Source organism: Chlorocebus sabaeus, chromosome 23, assembly GCF_047675955.1.
Source record: "Chlorocebus sabaeus isolate Y175 chromosome 23, mChlSab1.0.hap1, whole genome shotgun sequence".
In the NCBI taxonomy this organism is placed as follows: Eukaryota; Metazoa; Chordata; class Mammalia; order Primates; family Cercopithecidae; genus Chlorocebus; species Chlorocebus sabaeus.
In genome coordinates this window covers 65,608,921-65,628,214 of record NC_132926.1, presented here as the reverse complement: position 1 = coordinate 65,628,214, position 19,294 = coordinate 65,608,921, and the positions used below count along the sequence as shown (strand labels likewise).

At 34.4% G+C, this 19,294-nt stretch overlaps 1 protein-coding gene across 3 annotated transcripts in view; it reads left to right on the top strand.

The window, feature by feature from the left end:
- COMMD10 (COMM domain containing 10) overlaps positions 1-18,266 on the top strand; it is a 230,281-nt gene extending 212,015 nt beyond the window's left edge. For all 3 annotated transcript variants that reach the window (XM_073010747.1, XM_008014199.3, XM_038008750.2), the window contains 2 exons: positions 16,499-16,558; positions 17,427-18,266. In XM_073010747.1, the coding sequence (XP_072866848.1) occupies positions 16,499-16,558; positions 17,427-17,465 (99 nt within the window). In that variant the 3' untranslated portion in view covers positions 17,466-18,266. The remainder of the gene's footprint in view (positions 1-16,498; positions 16,559-17,426) is intronic.
- The last annotated feature ends 1,028 nt before the right edge of the window (positions 18,267-19,294 follow it).

Here is a 19,294-nt window from a genome sequence, read left to right as displayed (position 1 = left end):
TTTGCCCAAAAACTGAAAGCAGGTCACACTTGGCCTGCAGACTATCTATCTCTGATCTACATTTGCTTGATTTCCTTACCATATACTCATTCCTCTATTCAGCTGGGCTTGGCTTTTCCCCATCACTACACCAAAATACTTTTGCCAATATCAGTAACATTCTCATCGTTGAATTAAAATGAAAACTTACTAATCCTTGTCTCATTTGGATTCTTGGGAGTAGCTGACATTCTAATCACTCTCTCCTTAGAAGTTTTTCTTTCTTTAGTGTCCGTGAACTACCTCTAGTTTTTAACCTACCTCTCAAGGCAGTCTCTTAATTATTGGTGTGCCTTAAGGATTTATTATTGATCTTCTTGACACATTTGCCTTAGGCAGTACTTTATGTTACTATAGCTCTAATTTCTGACTGTTTTTCTCCCTCCTGAGCACACTTAAGTATTAATCTGTATCAGATTCCTAATTTAAATACTGAGTTTGCATATCTAATGGCCTGCTGGTATTTTCTGCATGCTTATCCAAAGATACTTCGAAATACATGTCTTAAACTGAACTGGTAATTCCCAACCTCTTTTTCATCCCCAAGATTACTTCCCTCAACCCACATTCTATCTCAGTGAATGGCCCTACCCTTCTTTCAGTTGCCCAAGGCAGATACTTGTGCTTCATCTTTGATTCCTAACTCTTCATCTCACCCATTTCTTTCATCGAAAGAATCAGAGTTTTGTGGATGTGCCTCCAAAATAGCTCTTAAATCTATATATTTCTGTTATATTCTGTTGCTTCTATGCTAGTTCAAGCCACCATCATCACAAATTTAAATTACTAGTAGACTGGTCTGCTTTTCCCTTTCATGTTCTCTTTTGCTGGTAGGAATATCCTCCACCCTACTTTATTCCCAATAATTTATCTTTCAGGTATCAGATTAGATATCAGTTCTACTAGGAATCCTTTATTGACTCCAGAATGTAGGTGTAGTGTTTGTTCTCTGTGCCCTATACTTTGCCTGTTATGGCACTTACATTATTATGTAACCTCAGTTTATTTGTCTCTATTAGTCTCGTAAGCTCAAGGAAAGCAAAGATTGTATGCATTGTCTTCATCATTGCTGTAACCCCAACACTCTAGCATGTTGCTCGTAAATCTGTGTTGAAAACAAGTGAAATTAGTCTCAATATCCATAAAATACACCATGTTCTGTACAAATCAAAGCACCAGAACATATCTGATGGCTTAATTTGCAATCAAAGTAAGTATATAATTAGAAAGTTGAATAAATTAATGAAGTAAAGATGTCATACTTCCCAAAGGTGTTTTGTTTTATGTAGAACATCAGATCCTAAATCATAAGGCATAAGCTGCTAATGGCCAGATTTGTTTCGCCATATGTTAATGAGCATACAAGTAATCACTGTGCTTAGAAGTAATATAAGTATCCCCTATTGTTATTTAATCCTGGCTCCTTTTAGAGGGAAAGTAAAGAAATAAACTACCTTTGACCTCAAGGAACACACTATGTTTTGGAAGCCTTCATTGTAAAGTGATCATAAGTACTAACACAGGTATTCTTACTGTGCTGTACAGCATCAAAGCAAGCAACAGGTGGATAGAAGGGGGAAAGGAAATCAGGCGAGGTTTTGCAGAAGAGTCTTAAAATACGAATAAGACATTGCCAGAAAGAAAAATAAAAATTAATTTCAAATACAATATATATAAGCATGTGAAGCATGATTCAGAAATACACTTTTTTTTTTTCTTTTTTGAGATGGACTTTTGCTTTTGTCACCCAGGCTGTAGTGCAATGGCATTATTTCAACTTACTGCAACCTCCGCCTCCCAGGTTCAAGCGATTTTCCTGCCCCAGCCTCCCAAGTGGTTGGGATTACAGGTGCCTGCCACCACACCTGGCTAATTTTTGTATTTTTGGTAGAGACAGGGTTTTACCATTTTACCAGGTTGGTCTCAAACTCCTGACCTCAGGTGATCCACCCACCTCAGCCTCCCAAAGTGCTGAGATTACAGGCGTGAGCCACCACGCCCAGCCGTATCTTCTTAATTGTCAAAGGAAAATCAAAGTGTATTAGTAGCATTTTCATATATTATGTGTAAGCATGTGTTTGTGTCATACATGACTTTTTTAATTCTAAATTTTAGAATCTAACCTTAACAATTCAGTTGCTTCAATTGAGATACAAACCTTGCTAAACAGAATTTATACTGATACGTGATACAACATGGATACATCTCGAAAATATTATACTACATGAATGAAACTGGTCATAAAAAACCACATATATGATTCCATTTAAAATTGATAGGGTTTCCAGAGTAAGCAATCTGTTAGAATAAAGTAGATTATTGGTTGCCTAGGACCTGGAGAGGAGAGAGCAGGGGGTAAGACAGGAGAGTTGGTGGAAAATAACTAAAGGGCATGGGTATCTTTTGGGGATGATGAAAATGTTCTAAAATTAATTGTGGTGATAGTTGCACAACTGTATGAACATTTTAAAAACCATTGAATTATACACTTTAAGTGGGTGAATTGTGTGGGACGTGAATATTTCCAGAAAGCTGTTACCAAAAAATATAAGTTAAATTCTCCAGTGTTGTTATTTTCATGAAGTTACGAATAAAACCCATGTTCCATCCGTTATTCAGATATCATTGTACAAACTGAACTATCAGCTGTTGCTGCATTGAATTCACAGTGGTACACAACAGACGTTATATTTCAGACACAAAATGAAATCCTTATTTGTGAGCTTCAGCTATACTAAGGATTATAGAAATATATCAACTCATTTAAACCATGTACTTTTTAGAATATGCATCATTTGTTCACTTGATTCCAAGAAGATTTTGTGAATCATAATCTGGTAATTAGGTTAGCAGAGAGCTAATGTGCATGGAAAAATGAATCCCAGTTTTTGTCAGTCATATATATTTGGAAGAGCATCATTAGAGGTTAAAATTTTCTTCTGGATAGTTACTGCCTTAAATTAACCACATATCCTATAAAATTAGTTATTGTACCTGCCTGTCTTTAGGAATTTGATTCCACAAGTGTTGGAGGTAAAATAGGATGTTTCCTATTATTATACTACAGTTTACAATGGATTTTCAGTTGCCTGTTGTATGATAAACTCAATGCCCTTCATAACTTGAAGTAAATGCTGAACTCGCCCTTTTTATTTTGCTGAAACAGAGCTTCTATTCACCGATAAGAAGTGTAAATTTAACTAAATTGTCAAATCAACACTCATTTAGGTGTGCACATTGGTCCTGTTTTCCTTGAAGACTTATGTGACAACACAAGATAGAAAAAAATTAAGCCTGCACATGTTTTTAATTACCTTTTTCTCACTCTGTGAATTACATTAGGTTATTTAATTTAGGATGCCAAATACATAGTAGCTTTTGAAAGTACACATGCATCATTTAAGTTTCTGTTTATGAATCTATTGAGGTCATTTTATAAAGAAAAGAGAAACCTAAACTTGAATGTTGAGATCATAATCTTTAAAACTACACACTAGAAACAACAGAATTTCAATTTGTTATTTATAATTTACCCAGAATCCCTCAGCCAAGATAGTAACACATGTCTTGAGAAGTTAAATAATGTACCTATTACAAATGATAATGTTTCAGAAATCAGATAAGTACTTATCCTTAGAATAAATTACAAATACTTATAAATAGAAAAATATAGCATTACCTATAGTATTTAGTACAGAAAAAGGTCCATTGTTTTTAGCTGCCAATGCTCTTTTCAACCTAGTTTCTCACTGTTTAAAAAGCTTCAAATAATCATATTCAAAACCTCTTATCTTGCTGATTATATTCAGCAACCAAAGCTAAATATTTCAGTACCAAAGCTGAAAATCGTAATGGCAATATCAGCACACACATAATAAATTACAGTAAACAAGACTCATAAGACCTGTAAGACTACTATCATTGGGGTCAAATACTACAATATAATTAGAAAATATTGAAATCATTTAGACAAAATGCACTTATTCTGGTGTTTTCCATATCTGATATCTTTTTCCTTTGGGAAAAATGACATGATGTCAACTGAACTATACTAAAAGATCTAGCTAAATGAAATCACTGGTGTGTGCATGTGTGCACCAGGATGTGCATGCATGCAATTGGAAGCACTGTTGGGAGAACACAAGAGACAACATGAAAAAGGACCCAGAGAGCAGTATGTAAAACCCTACTGGCACTTCCATACTGCCTGCACATGCAGTGCATTAAGAGGATATTGAGGGATGCATCTGTAAGAGTCATGAGCCAGAGTTTGGAAGTCTTGAACGCTATGCTAACAAGTTTAGAATTTTTGCTGCTTACATTCTTAAATAGGTAATCATTTTGTTAAACTGTACTTTTCAAAAATTAAAAGTTATAATTTGATTGATTTAACACTGGGAAAATGCCTTTTGTGGTGTATTCCATGTATTTGTTGCAGTTGTCCTTTTGTAACTTTTATCAAACGTTGATGTAAGCTCGGGAGTTTGTGTTTGCCCAGTGCCCCTCTTAAAGAGTGGGGACATTCTTGTGAGGTTTTGGAAACTGCTGGACTGCATAATATTTTAATGAAGTCTTTGGAATCACAGGGCTTGAGGTAGCAACAGAGATCAGCTGAAATTCAGGTGAAAATGATCAGTATGTAGTATATTTACTGGACTAACTTTTTTTATTTGTTTGGTATTAGAATTTTAACTTTAACAAAACCTGACTTTTTAAATTTAGCAATGGTATTGTATTAATATTTGTAAAATATTCACAGTGGCTGTGAAAATGTTGTTAGTCTAATTGGTGTAACATACAAAGAGATTTGATTATATTTTTTCAGACCATTTTTGAGAAATTAAAGACTTCAACCTAGCATTACCTCTTATTACTTAAGACAGTGTGACACCCCATCAGCTATATTTATCAAAATATTTACCCTCAGCAAAGCTTTTAAATATTTCTGTGTAGAATGAGTTATTAAATGGAAGTAATTGCGCAAACTGATTAGGACCTAAGTTCTAAGTATTATCTTGATATACAGGTGAAAGTGCTGTAACAATCTCAAGTTACCATAGTAATGCAATGGAAAGAACAATGACATGTTTCACTTTTGTATATTTTATATATTTTATGAGTTATTTCACCTTTACAGGCACCATTTTTCTCATCTATTAAATAAGAGGATTGGGCAAGAATATTGCTTAAGTGTTTTCTTAATGACATTTCGTGGTTCTACCTACTTCCATTCACTAGTTTAACTTGCATACGTAGATGTACTTTTCAACATTCTTGAACCATAGAATTGGAAAGAATTGGGAGATCATGTAGTCAGGCTGCCTCACAGAAAAGTAGAAATTCGTTCATTCACTCTGCATAGGATGCTTTGCTTGTACCTTCTCATGCTGGTGCCCTTTGAGCCACAGCTGGTTGTGACATCAATTATTGATTGCCCCTTTGGTTGCCAAGATTGATTTCATGGATTGGAGAGGTGGGAAGAGAATCCTTTTCTCCCTCACTGCCTCATGTACTGTTCTTCCCATATTTGGGAGCTTAGTTATAAAAGGCAACTTGCAAACATAGAGGAGGATCTTTCTTTGGTCAAGAGTCTATTCCTTGCCATGGCACATTCATCTTTGTATCATGAGCACGTTTCTTGGACAGCACTTGTTACTCTATTTGTTTACTGAATGACTGAATATAGTGTGTGACAGAAATGACTAACAGTTGTAATCATGAGTAGAGTTTCATGGTTTATTTAGCCTAAGGTGGAGCTGAAATTATATCTCTAGGTTTTTAAACAATAATACTTAGTAAATATTGTCAACAAATAATAATAGAGATACTGGAATATGTTTGCAGTCTCTATATAGTTATAGGAGTATATCTGTAGACATATTTAATAAATGGTGCCTAATGAGTTTTGTTTTATAAACTCATTTAGTACGACTTGAAATGTTATTTACATTTTATCTCTGCCTTTTATTTCTATAACTAAAAAGAAAACTTCATCTCTAAGTACCTAGCCAAGTATTGTTACATTCAACTTGGACAAGAGTTTAGTACTATTTCTTTTACTGAAATATTCTATCTCCTGATTTTCTAGGTGAAAAGATAATTGTATCATTTCTGATTCTGATATCCAATTTAAGGTTTAAAGCTAAGCAATGTAAATTTGGTTTAATTCTTATCTAGTTTATATCTGTATTATTTAGAGGATATTTTTGCTTGGGTAATTTGTGAAGAGGTTAATGCATTTCTCTCTTGAAAAATGTATATGTATTCCTAATTCCTAACTAATGGGAAAACAGAGGGTATTTTTAGTGTCAGCTTTCATCAAGTCAGACTTTTCTGAAGACCTTACTGAATTCTGTTTCCATGGGAATTGTGCTAATGGGTATGTGCAACATTATCTAGGTACTCATAGATAGGATTACAAATTAGAAATGAAAAGGAATGGGTGAACAAACACATCTTTCTTCTCTTTTAAGAAATTGACAGAATATTAATCTTTGCACTTTCATTTTCACTTTGCATTGTTTTTAGATTAGATGCAGAAAGTCCGAGTTTAGTACTAATGCATGAGATCAGCATACACATTATAAGTAATGGATTTATTAAGTAAGTTCTTAGTTGTAATCTTACATGTACAAGCAGAAGAGAGAAAGTCTTCAGTCTCTGTATATTTAGTTAACAATATTAGTGACTTCAATGGGTTTTACAGGAAAATGGAAGACTTAAAAATAAGCCATCCAGTTGTATTGCCTGTATACTCATTTACTGATTTGTTTTGATTCATGTAATGCATGTCCACTGTACATTTCAAAATACTGTGCAGAAAACATTAATGAAGCTGATGATACTCAACATTTATTGAACACCTGCATACCCTGGATATTGGAATTTCCTTGTGGCTCAGCCTCAGGCTACTTCTCTTTTCATACTACTTTTTTTTTTTTTTTTTTTTTTTTGGTCCCATATGATCTGGAAAAATACATTCTTTTCCTGGGCAATTTCATGCACTTTTGTGGTTTTAAATATCATCAATATATCAGTGACTTCCAAATGTATATCCCTTACCTAAATCTCCTTTTTGGCTCTCCAGACATGTATTTTCAAGGAAATCTTGCAGACATATCAAGCTAATTGTGTCTGAAACTGTATTTTGGATCCTGCCCTTCTTCGGATCTGCAGCTCTAAGAGTTTGTAATCTCAGTTCCATCCCTCCAGCTTCTGCCAGAAACCTGAGAGTCATTTTTGACTCCTTTTATTTTTTCACTACCCTTCATCCCAATTCAAATCTGTCATCAAGTGCTGTCTCATCTCCCTCTAAACACTACCTCAAAATTTTTCACTTTTCTCTATCGTTGCTGCCATCACATTTGTCTTGCCTGGACTAATGTAGTAGCCTCCAAACTGGTTTTTCCACATATGGTTCAGACAGTTCTAATTCATTTCCAAATAAAAACCAAAGTGAGTTCTTAAATATGTAAACATAATTATATCACTCGTATATCTAAAACTCTATAATGCTTTTACATTGCTCTTATGATAAGGATCTCTTTTATCTATCCCAGAAGAGATGATTGGTCTTACATTAGCTTGCTAGGGCAGCCATAACAAAGTAACACAAATGAGGTAGCTTAAACAACAGAAAATTATTTTTTCACAATTCTGGAGGCTAGAAATCTAAAATCCATTTGGTTTCTTCTAAAGTCTTTCTCCTTGGCTTGTAAATGGTTGTCTTTCTCTGGTGCCTTTGCATAGTCTTCCCTTTGTATCCTTGTCTCTTAATAAGGATACCATTCATTTGGATTAGGGGCCATCCTCATGACTACATTTTACCTTAATTACCTCCAAGCTCTATCTCCAAATAAAGTCACCTCCTGAGGTACTAGGGGTTAGGACTTCAACTTACAAATTTTGAGGACACACAATTCAGACCATAATAGAGCCAAAACTTATAGTTGATAGATGAGGAATAAACATATGCACACAGGAGTAGAGACTTCTGGTGGGTTTTGTGGGAACTAAGAAAGTTAGATTAGACAAGATTCTGTAGAACCAAGAATGGAAGACTAAGAAAAATGTTATCCTGCTTTATTCTCCCTTGAGCAGGTATCATTTTGCAGTAGCCTCCAAAACATCTCACATATAAATACTTTTATCTCAAGAGGAATCATGCAGTACTGCAGATGACTCAGTACAAATCCATCACCTCTCCTACAAAAACAACCATTCTACCTACAACAAAAACAATGACAGCAATAAAACAAAAACCCTACCTTATTTACTGACTTCATCTTTATGTTTTAAAACTTACTCATTTGTGTGGAAGGCTGTGTATGTGTATCAGTATCTTGGGCTATCTAGCTATCACAAATTTACAACCTTTTTTTTTTTTTTTTTAAAGACAGTGTCTTGCTCTGTCACCCAGTCTGGAGCGCAGAGGCACAATCTTGGCTCACTGCAACCTCCACCTCCCGGGTTCAAGCGATTCTCCTGCCTCATCCTCCCGAGTAGCTCTGATTACAGGCACCCACCACCACACCTGGCTAATTTTTGTATTTTTAGTAGAGACAGGGTTTCACCATGTTGTCCAGGCTGGTCTCGAACTGCTGACCACAGGTGATCTGCCCACGTTGGCCTCCCAAAGTGCTGGTATTACAGGTGTAAGCCACTGTGCCCGGCCTCAAAATAACTTTTTAACCAAATCTGATAAATGTTTCCTATTAGTCTTACTGCGTAATGGCAGTATCCATTGATACTGCTGTTAAACAACCAACAAAAAGTCCTTCCAGAAATAATTTGTATTACATATCCAGTTACTGTATTCCTTCGAAAGACTTCCTGTTGCAATTATCAGCAAAGGCCAGGTGCAGTGACTCATACCTGTAATCCCAACACTTTGGGAGGCTAAGGTGGGAGGATCACTTGAGCTCAGGGATTTGAAACCAGCTTGGGCAATATAGTGAGACCCTGTCTCTACAAACAATAAAAATAACTTACTGGATGTGGTAGTGTACTTCTAGTCCCAGCTACTCACAGGCTGAGGCAGGAGGATCGTTTACACCCAGGAGTCAGTACGAGGCTACAGTGAGCTGTGATTATACCATTGCACTCCAGCCTGGGCAACAGAGCAAGACTCCATCTCAGAAAAAAAAAAAAAAAAAAAGAATGATCAGCAAATTTAATTTCTTTAAAATCTTTTAACCTGAATCCAATTTTGCATTATATGAAAATATCCTTGTATCTGGTTTCTGGAAGAATGGAGATGTAATGTCATTAACTTTTATGCTAAAGACAGCTATTTTTAAAAACTAGGCACAGTATCATCTAAAGGAGTGTATGTGTGTGTGTGTGTGTGTGTGTACATATATATATGTATATATGTATTTAGATAGACATACTTTCTTTGGTTTAATTCAAGATAGTTTTGGTTTATGGATGACAAGATGCAGATGCATTTTCATAACTCACAGGTGTAGTTTCTGCCATTAGGGTATTTCTCTTCTTATTCAGTATGACATAATTTCCTACATTTTATTATCCAGTCTTTCTGACTCTGAGGAAAAAAATAGGGCCAAATAGTCAAGTTCCATTATCTAATGACAGCGATAGGCAGGAAGCACATGGATAATTATATACATTGTCAGATTCAGCCTATAAAACTACTTTAACCAGGAGTTTCTACATTTTTCTCCATGAAGTCTGTTAGAGTTGCTACTGATAACTAAGATGACAGGTCTGAATTTCATTTTATTTTCTCTTCTTCTTCCCTTAAGAAAGATACTAATGAACTGTGGGTTGACTCAAAGGCCAGAAGTATATAAAATTAAGGAAGAAATATGTAGAACCTAGACAATCCAAAGAGAAGCACCCTTTAATACTAGTAATTGAACTTTCATTGAACTCAATGCTTTTCATATATCTGTGGGGGCTGCCACTGATTTGTGTTCAAACTGAAGATAAATTATTTGAAAATATACTTAATTAATGGATAAAACCTTCCATACATTTTATGACAAGTAAAAAATGAAGTTAGTTGATTCTGGTTTTATAAGCAAACTTGTGACTTCCTAGTTATAGTCCTAAGGAAAGCTGAATATGTTTTCCTCCTAAAAATGCAGTGGCTCCAGGGTAGCTTTTGATCAGACCCACTCTTAATATTTGTAAGACCTGAAGCAAGAGTAAAAATGGAGATCCTTATCATACATAAAAATGTAAAAGTCATTTAAAAAGCTACCGAACTCTTAAATGTGCTCTACACTCCTTACTTGATAAGATATCTTCATGATATCTTAGAAAGACAGATTCAAATTTAAAAATTTTGGACTCCTTGGGGGATTCCATGTCAGAACATGATGATGTGAGGAATTGGCCCTTGGCCTGCCACCCTTTCCTTTTTATCTTGCACATCTAAGCTCCATTCTTATTTCCCCACAAAACAACTGCCCTGGGCCACCCCTTGGAAGACTGTGGAGTGTATGCTGTCTAAATATAGACAAAACACTTACCACTGCTGTATTCCCCATGGTCTTCTGTAAGTCATTATGGATTGAAAGACAAATGGCAATGATTATGACAGACATAAGTCAGATGGTTTTCTGTATCAATTCAGGTGATTATGTGTCTTTCCACCTTTATTCTGTTAATGCAGTGTAATACACCAATCCATTTTCATATACTGAACCATGCTTGCAATGTAGAAATAACTACTACTTGTATAATGATATTTATTATACCATGGTGTATAAGCCTTTTAATGTGCTCTTGACTTTAGTTTGCTAGTGTTTTGTTGAGGATTTTTGCATCAATACTTATCATGGATATTGATCTGTAGTTTTCTTGTAGTGTCTTTGTTTGGCTTTGGAACCAGGATAATACTGGCCTCATTAGAGTAAGGTTGGGAGTATCTCCTCTTTTTCAAGGTTTTGGAAGAGTTGCAGGACAATGGATGTTAATTCTTTAAATGTTTCGTAGAATTCTCCAGTGAAACCATCTGGTCCTGGGCATTTCTTTGTTGAGGGGTTTTTAACTACTGATTCAGTCTCCTTATTCTTTATTGATCTGTTCATATTTTCTATTTATTCATGATTTAGTCTTAGTAGGTTGGTTGTAGGAATTTATCCATCTTGTCTAGGTTATTCAACTTGTTAGCAAACAGTTGTTCATAGTGTTCTTTTATAACACTTTTTTATTTCTATGGCATCTGTTACAATGTCCTGTCTTTTATTTTTAATGTTAGTTATTTGGGTCTTCTTTCTTTTTTTTCTTAATTAGTCTAGTTAAAGGTTTGTAAATTTTGTTGATCTTTTTAAAAAACTAACTCTTAATTTCTTTGAATTTTTATATTGTTTTTTGATTTTCTATGTCATTTATCTGTTATAGTCTATATTATTTTCTTCTTCCTGCTCACTTTGACCTTAGGTTGGTTTTTTTTTTTTTTTCCCCTAGTCTTTTGGGTGTAAAGTTAGGTTGTTAACTTGAGAGAGATATATATATATTTTACATTATACATTTAACAGCTATAAACTTAACCCTTTAACACTAGTTTCATTCCATCCCAAAATTTTGGCATGTTGTGTTTTCACTTTCATTTGTCTTAAGGTATTTCCCAGTTCCAGTTCCCCTTATGACTTATTTGACTCATTGATTGTATGAGAATGTGTTTAATTTCCACATATTTTAGATTTCCCAGTTTTCCTTGGGCTACTAGTTTCTAGTTTTATTCCATTGTAATCAGAAAAGATACTTTGTATGACTTCAGACTTCTGGAATTTAAGATTTGTTTTGTGGCCCAATGCATGGTCTTACCCCAGAGAATGTTCCATGGGTATTCAACAATATATATTCTGCTATTTTTGATTGGAGTGTTCTGTATATGTCTGTTAGGTCTCATTGGTCTATAGGGTTTTTTAAATCTTGTTTCCTTATTGATTTTCTATATAATTCTGTTCATTGTTGAAAGTGGAATATTGAAGTCTCCTGCTATTTATTGTGTTGTTGCCAATTTTTTCAATCCTGCCGAAGTTTGTTCCATATATTTAGATTCATAGAAATACAGTAAGTCCTCATATAACATTGTGATAGGTTCATGGAAACTGCATCTTTAAGCAAAACAATGTACAGCAGGTTTTTAAATAATGTCATTTTGTTCAATGTCCTTTTATAGTAATGGTGGGGGAAAAATGACTTTGTTGTTTGTCATTTTACTTAAAGTTACGGTTTTCAAAAACCTATGACAACATTAAGTGAGAAGTTACTGTATTTATGCACCAAAGCTATGAGGTTTGGTACATAAATACTTATAATTGTTATATTTTCCTGGTAAATTGACCCTTTTATCATTATATAATGTCTTTCTTTGTCTCTTGTAATGGTTTTTTATTTAAAGTATATTTTGTCTGATTTTAGTGTAGCCACTTCTGCTCTTTTGTTACCATTTACATGGTATATCTTTTTCCATCCTTTCACTTTCAGCCTATGCGTATTGTTAGATCTAAAGTGTGTCTCTTATAGACAGTGTATAGTTGGATTCTGTTATTTTATCCAGTCAACCAGCCTATGTCTTTTGATTGGGGAGTTTAATCTGTTTACATTTAAAATAATTACTGATATGCAAGGACTTACTGCCATTTTGTTAGTTACTGTCTATGTCTTGTTCCCTTCCTCTCTCATTGCCTTCCTTTGCGTTTCATTGATTTTTTTTCTAGTGGTATGCTTTCATTCCCTTCTCACTTCCTTTTGTGTGTATTCTATAGATATTTTCTTTGTGGTTACCATTGTGATCCATAAAACATCTCAAAGTTATAGCATTCTATTTCAAACTGATAACAACCTAACTTTAATCACATACAAAAACTTTCTCCTTTACTGCTCCATTTCTCCATTTGTTACTGATGTTACAAATTACATTTCTATATATTATATATACCTTAACATAGATTTATGGGTTTTTGTTTTGGGGTTTTATTCATTTAAATTTCACATACTAAATTTATAGTAGTACCTATTACTATATTTTTCCATGTATTTACCTTTATTAGAGAAACTTATATTCTTATACATCTTTGTGTTTTTGTCTGCTGTCCTTTCATTTCAACTTAAAGGACTTCCTTTAGCATTTTATATAGAGTAGCTCCAGGTAATGAACTCCCATGGCTTTTCCTTATCTGGGAAAATATTAATTTTTTCTTTACTTTTGAAGAACTGTTTTGCCAGATACAGTATTCCTGATTAATAGTTTTTTTGTTTTTGTTTTTGTTTCCTTTCAGCACTTTGAGTATATCATCCTACTCCTTTCTGGCCTTCAAAGTTTCTGCTGAGATATTTGCTGATAATATTATGGAAGCTCCCTCATATGTGATAAATCACTTTTCTCTTGCTGCTCTTAAGTTTCTGTCTTTGACTTTACACAGTTTGACTATAATGTGTATTAGTATGGTTATCTTTGGATTTTCCTAGTTGGAGTTCTTTGAATTTCTTGATCTGTATATACATTTCTGTCCACTGATTGGGAAAGTTTTCAGCCATTTTTTTCTTCAGATAAGCTCTCTTATGTTTTTCTCTCTTACTTTCCATTCTGGAATACCCATCGTGCATATATGGACCTGCTTGATTACCCTTAGCATCGCTTCACATTTCTTCTTTCTTTTTTCTCTGCTCAGTGATTTCAGATAACTTGTCTACAAGTTCACTGATTCTGCCTAAGACTGTCGTTGAATACTTCTAATAACTTTTTCCGTTTAGTTATTGTATTTTTCAGCTCCAGGATTTCTGTTTGGTTCTTTTTATAGTTTCTGTGTTTTTGTTCATGTATCATTTTCCTGATTGTTTTCAATAGTCTGTGTTCTCTCTCTGTCGTTTTGAGACAGTCTCACTTTACCACCCAAGTTGGAGTGCAGTGGCGTGATCTTGGCTCACTGCAACCTCTGCCTCCTGGGTTCAAGTGATTCTCCTGCCTCAGCCTCCTGAGTAGCTGGGATTAAAGGTGCATGCCACCATACCTGGCTAATTTTTGTAATTTTAGTAGAGAAGTTTCACCATGTTGGCCAGACTGGTCTCGAACTGCTGACCTCAGTTGATCCACCTACCTTGGCATCCCAAAGTACTGGGGTTACAGATGTGAGCTACTGCTCCCAGCCCTCTTTTAGCTCATTAAACATCCCTATAATAGTTATTTTAAATTCCCTGTCAGGTAGCTCATAGACCTTTGTTTCTTCAGGGTAAGTTTCCGGAGTTTTATTTTGTTCCTTTGATTAGGGTATATTTCCCTATTGCTTTGTATGCTTTGTGATTTTTGCTGGGCATTTTGAAAGGCAACTACTTCCTCCAGTCTTTGCATACTGACCTTGCGCAGGGAAAGACTTTCACTAATCAGCCCAGCTGGGAGTTCTAGCGCCTCTCAAATGTTTTCTGATATCTTGCTCCCTCTGGCACTTGCCTGTGGAACTGCGGCTCTAATATGCCTCTCACCTCTGTTTTCAGTGCCTTCCAAACGCTGGTGCTGGGCCTGTGAGTGCCCTTCTTTAAGTGATACAGAAACCAGTTCCTTGGGAATCCCCAGAAAGCCAGAATGTTGGATGTATAGTTCATTCTTTTGTTTCTGTCCTGAGGGAAGAGCTCTGGCATAGGGGTTTGGGGGTTCTTCTTGGTTGCTCCAACTGTTCCACATGGGAGAGGATATCCGCATGGATACACTGAACACTGTGAAATTAATTTCCTACCACTTTCATTGGAATTTCTTCTTGGTTTTATAATGGCATGGGTGCTGTAGCTTCTCAACTGGTCTCTAAAGTTCTCACAAGGGTATTCTGATCCATATATTGTTAACTTGGTATCTTAGTGGTGGAAAGAGGGCCTCTAGCTTCCTAGTCTACCACTATAACAATTGTTCTTTTAAGAAGTGTGTTTTCGAATTTAAATGTATTCTGTTTCAACAATGTAACATTTTAGGAAACACCACCTTAAAACAAAGCAAAGCAAAATACAGAAAACAAGAACGTGGCTTGACTGCTACCTTTAGGGGTACATCAAATCAGTTGTTTACACACTGATTCAGCCTTTATCCTCTCCTATCTTTTTGGGTGGAGGTGAGAGTAATGAACTTGTCTTGCTTTTCTCAGAAATTTAGGGTATAATCCTTCCTTAACTGCTAGGAGGACATGTAGTATGTTTAGATGATGTTGATTAAATCTTTGGAGCTTTAATGATGTGTGACAGCCAACGAATTTTTCTAATATAGTATAAAAACTTCATGATTTTATATCATTCTTAAGGGAAGAGGTTTTAAAGCAGATGTACTTCTTTATTCATTTTAAAGCTTAAGTACTTAGAAGTATGGAAATTTGATCCTGTACGCTTAGCTTCATGAAAAGTGAGATACATTTTCTGAACATAGCTGCATTGACTCTTCTGGAATTAGTTAGAGATAATTTGGTTTGAAATGTCGGCTTTGTAAATAGAAGTGGAAATCATTAAAACAGATAAACAAAAGTGAACATAGAAACTGGGAACTAGAATAAATAGTATGCTGGAAATGACTATAAACAATTAATTATGTGGCTCAATTTTGCATCAATTTCTGCTTCTTTAGTTCATGATGCCCATTTTATATCATGTGATTGCAGCAGTGTGATCAGAGCAGTTAGCATATTCTTGGCATTGTCTCCTCATTAATTTTCACTTCTTCCGAGGGACCTTGAATAAAATAAATACATTTGAGCAGTCTTAAGCAACTTGTTTGAATTGTTTCTTCAGTGTATGGAGTCAACCAAAAGTAGGTTGGATTGAGTTGAGTTGGGTTTAGTTTAATGTCATACTTTACTACAGCATCATACATACATACACAATATTACTTAGCATCTGTAGCACCCATAAAGGATTCTCTAATGCATGTGCAGTAAAAGGAAAGAGAATGTTTAAGTCCTGGCTTTGAAACTGTTGCGTTAATTGTGAACTTTTGCTGAGTCTGTACATTAAAGAAGGTAACCCTCAGCATGTTGAGATCACAACTGCTATATTAGTGCTTGGAGGCAGTAGCTGTGCTGATGTGAGGCATTAATGGCTGGATGAGTTCAATCAGATATCCTGCCTCCAGTGTCTTTGTGTAATGGTATTTACTAGATTTCAAACAGACTGCTGAGAAAGATGAAATATAATCTCATGTATTATCTCTGTCTTGAAAAAAATTAGATAATGAAGTTGTTCTCTTACTGGCATATGTTTTATTAACCTTCGTAGAGTCAACTTGAAGGACAGATGTCTCTGTAGAGTTGAAACCTTTTGCTAAAGTAGAGTGTTATTAAGTGCATTTTTGAGTTCTAAGAATCATGGGGTTGAGTAGAGCAGGTAAGCATTTTTAAAAACCACTCAGGACAATCTTATGTCATATTCTAAGATTATCTGGAGAGAAAAAAAATGTGATGTAAATTGTGTGCAGCTACATTCTTTTTGTTGTTTTTCTTCCTTACAGAGCCTGGAGAAAGTTCTTGTGGAATTCAGTCACGAGGAGTTGTTTGATTTCTATAACAAGGTCTATATTTTTAAAATAATTTTCTAATATGTGGGGTTTTTTTCATAATATTTTGTTTTCATTTTATGAATTATTATTTTTAAATGTCCTATTATGGAACTAAGTTCTTTAAACTTCCCTTATAAACACCTTATATTTCACAGGGGGAAGTAGAGGAGAAATGAAGAGAATCTGAAAAACTAAATCAGGAAGAAAAGGAAAATAGTTTTAATTAAAGCAATAGGATTGTTGCTTTAATATAAGACATTACGTAATGAACTTTGTGATTCCTAGCCACACTGACACTTTAAATATATATGTCAAATACTTTAATTTCTGGGCCCAAAGGTAAAGGGAAACACGCCTTTAGAGATTTATCTGTGAGCATATTTCATGTTTCTTTCTGAAGACTGATTTTGTAATCCAGGAAAATATACTCCCTCCACCCCCAACTTTAAAAATCTTATAAAGTAGGCAGTTCTTCTGCCCAGCCTACTGCCACTGGACCATGCATGTGGTTATCCTGTTCAGCCCACCACCACTGTACTCACTCCCTCATACATAAGTCTCCAATAAAACCCCATGTCTCATTAAAAACAAAATTATGTAGTGATAATTTAAAATGAAACAGCTGAAGACACTTAACAGTATTAAGAAATCTTCTTTCTTTGAAAATTTGAAAACTTAAATTTTCAAGCACAAATTCTAATATCTTCACATAAAAATAAAAATATTCTAACTGGTAATTTTATTGCTATGTGAATGGATTTAATATTCATAGTTACCAATGCCATTTTTTCCTTTCTATTTGCATGTGTCTAAATAACAATTGATATGAGTTTCGTTCCCTTCACTAATGTCTTTTTTTTTTTTCTCTCTTTGTAAATAGCTAGAGACTATACAAGCACAACTGGACTCCCTTACATGATGTTTTCGAAGACTGTTTTTTTCATCACGCTCCTGCCACCTCATTATTTTGCATTGAAGATACATTGCCAGGTTGTGTTTTCTGAAGGATTCAGTGGCTTGCTTTCTGTAAATTATTTGGCTTATCACTTCTTAGACAAATAACAACCAAGAGAGATCATTGTTAAGAGTACTGAGGTTCTAATATACTTTCTTTAGTTCTGTCAGCCAACAGTAATTATTAAGAACACTTTCGCTTTAAAGGAAACAAAAGTGAATACCATATTGTTTTTACTGTCATAGTGTTGCTTTCTTGCCTGTCCTGCTTAATTTTTAAAACTTGCTTGATGATACCATAATGTATCGAGGAGGGTCCATGGATACAAGATAAGATGTGTACCTTAGTAGAATACAGAGCTTTGGTAATTACATAAATAAAATTAAGAAAGTAGCCACATACAATCAAATACACTATGGCATTTTTATTTGAATATGATGAGTATATTTTGCTTCAGAAATAATAGAGGAAAGAAATGTAAAATAGTGAGTAGTATGGTATCAGTTAATTCCAGTCTGAGCTTCTCTGTCAACTTCAGTTTCTCTCTGAGTTTAATGATTTAATAATAGTCCAGGTTTTTGTGTGTTTTTCTTTATGCTGCAAGTTAATAATGATTCACTTTATAGTTTGGGAGACAGAATCAGGTCTTGAATAAAATAATCGTAATGAGTGCTAAATGGGCACCATTATTCAAATCAGATACCTTTTATATTCTCTTTCTATAAATATGTTGATTTCTGTTAATAAAATTTTAGTGTCTTAGGATTGGTTGAAGTGTACTTATTTTATACATTTATAGTATATTTTATGCCATGAATGTTTGTAAATGAGTACATTTACATACATTTGTTTAAAAAAACTTGCATTTTTTATGAATGAAATATCTGTATTGTTCCCAAAAAGAGAGAGAATCAAACATGACTTTCTTCACATGAAGAAATTTGATTTCAGAAATGTCCTATATTTAAATAACCAAAGTCATTGAAATTGAAGCACATTTCTTATTTGAAATATCTGGGAAATACAACTGTTAAATATCTCTCAAATATTCAGTGTATGGAATTTATACCCACATTTGTTTGTGTATCTATTTGTAAGCTGTTGCTTAGAAGAATTGAGAGTTTGGATTATTTCACAATACAACTATTACAGTTTTCCATAGTTGATTGATTTTAAAAGTTTTTAAACTCAAACTTTCATTGGTAGAATATCTGGAAGGCATGTTTTTAACATAATGTGGCTTGTAGGATCTCTCCTACTTTTTTATGTTCTGTTTTGCCAGTTCTCAGAGGTAAACACCTGAAGTCCTAGAGGTACTATAAACATTTTGGTAAACATTCTTTCAGACTTTTTCTCATGTACATATAAATATACATCATCCCAAGTTAAATTTGATAGGCCTTCCTGACAGTAGCCATATAGATAAACAGAAGTTTTCATTGGTTTAGTGACCAAACTGAATTCTCGATGTAGGTATCCAAGTTAAATATGATGGCTAGAAATGAAGTTTTCTGAAAGTAGTTCGTTACATGCTCCCTAAAAGAAATATCTTTAAACCTATGCAAAAATATGGGAAATAGTATTCTTTCCATTAGTCTGGTTCAACAAAGTCTGACTCAGAGACACTAAATAAAGGGCAAGTAGAAGGTCTAATGTCAACTAAGAAGATAATTATTTCTGAAATATTTAGTTGAAGATAACTTTCTTTCTTTCTTAAAACATTACTGTTGTTATGATGCACAAGTCAAAGAACATGTGGCATTTCTAAAGAGTATTAAGTGCATGTTACTTTT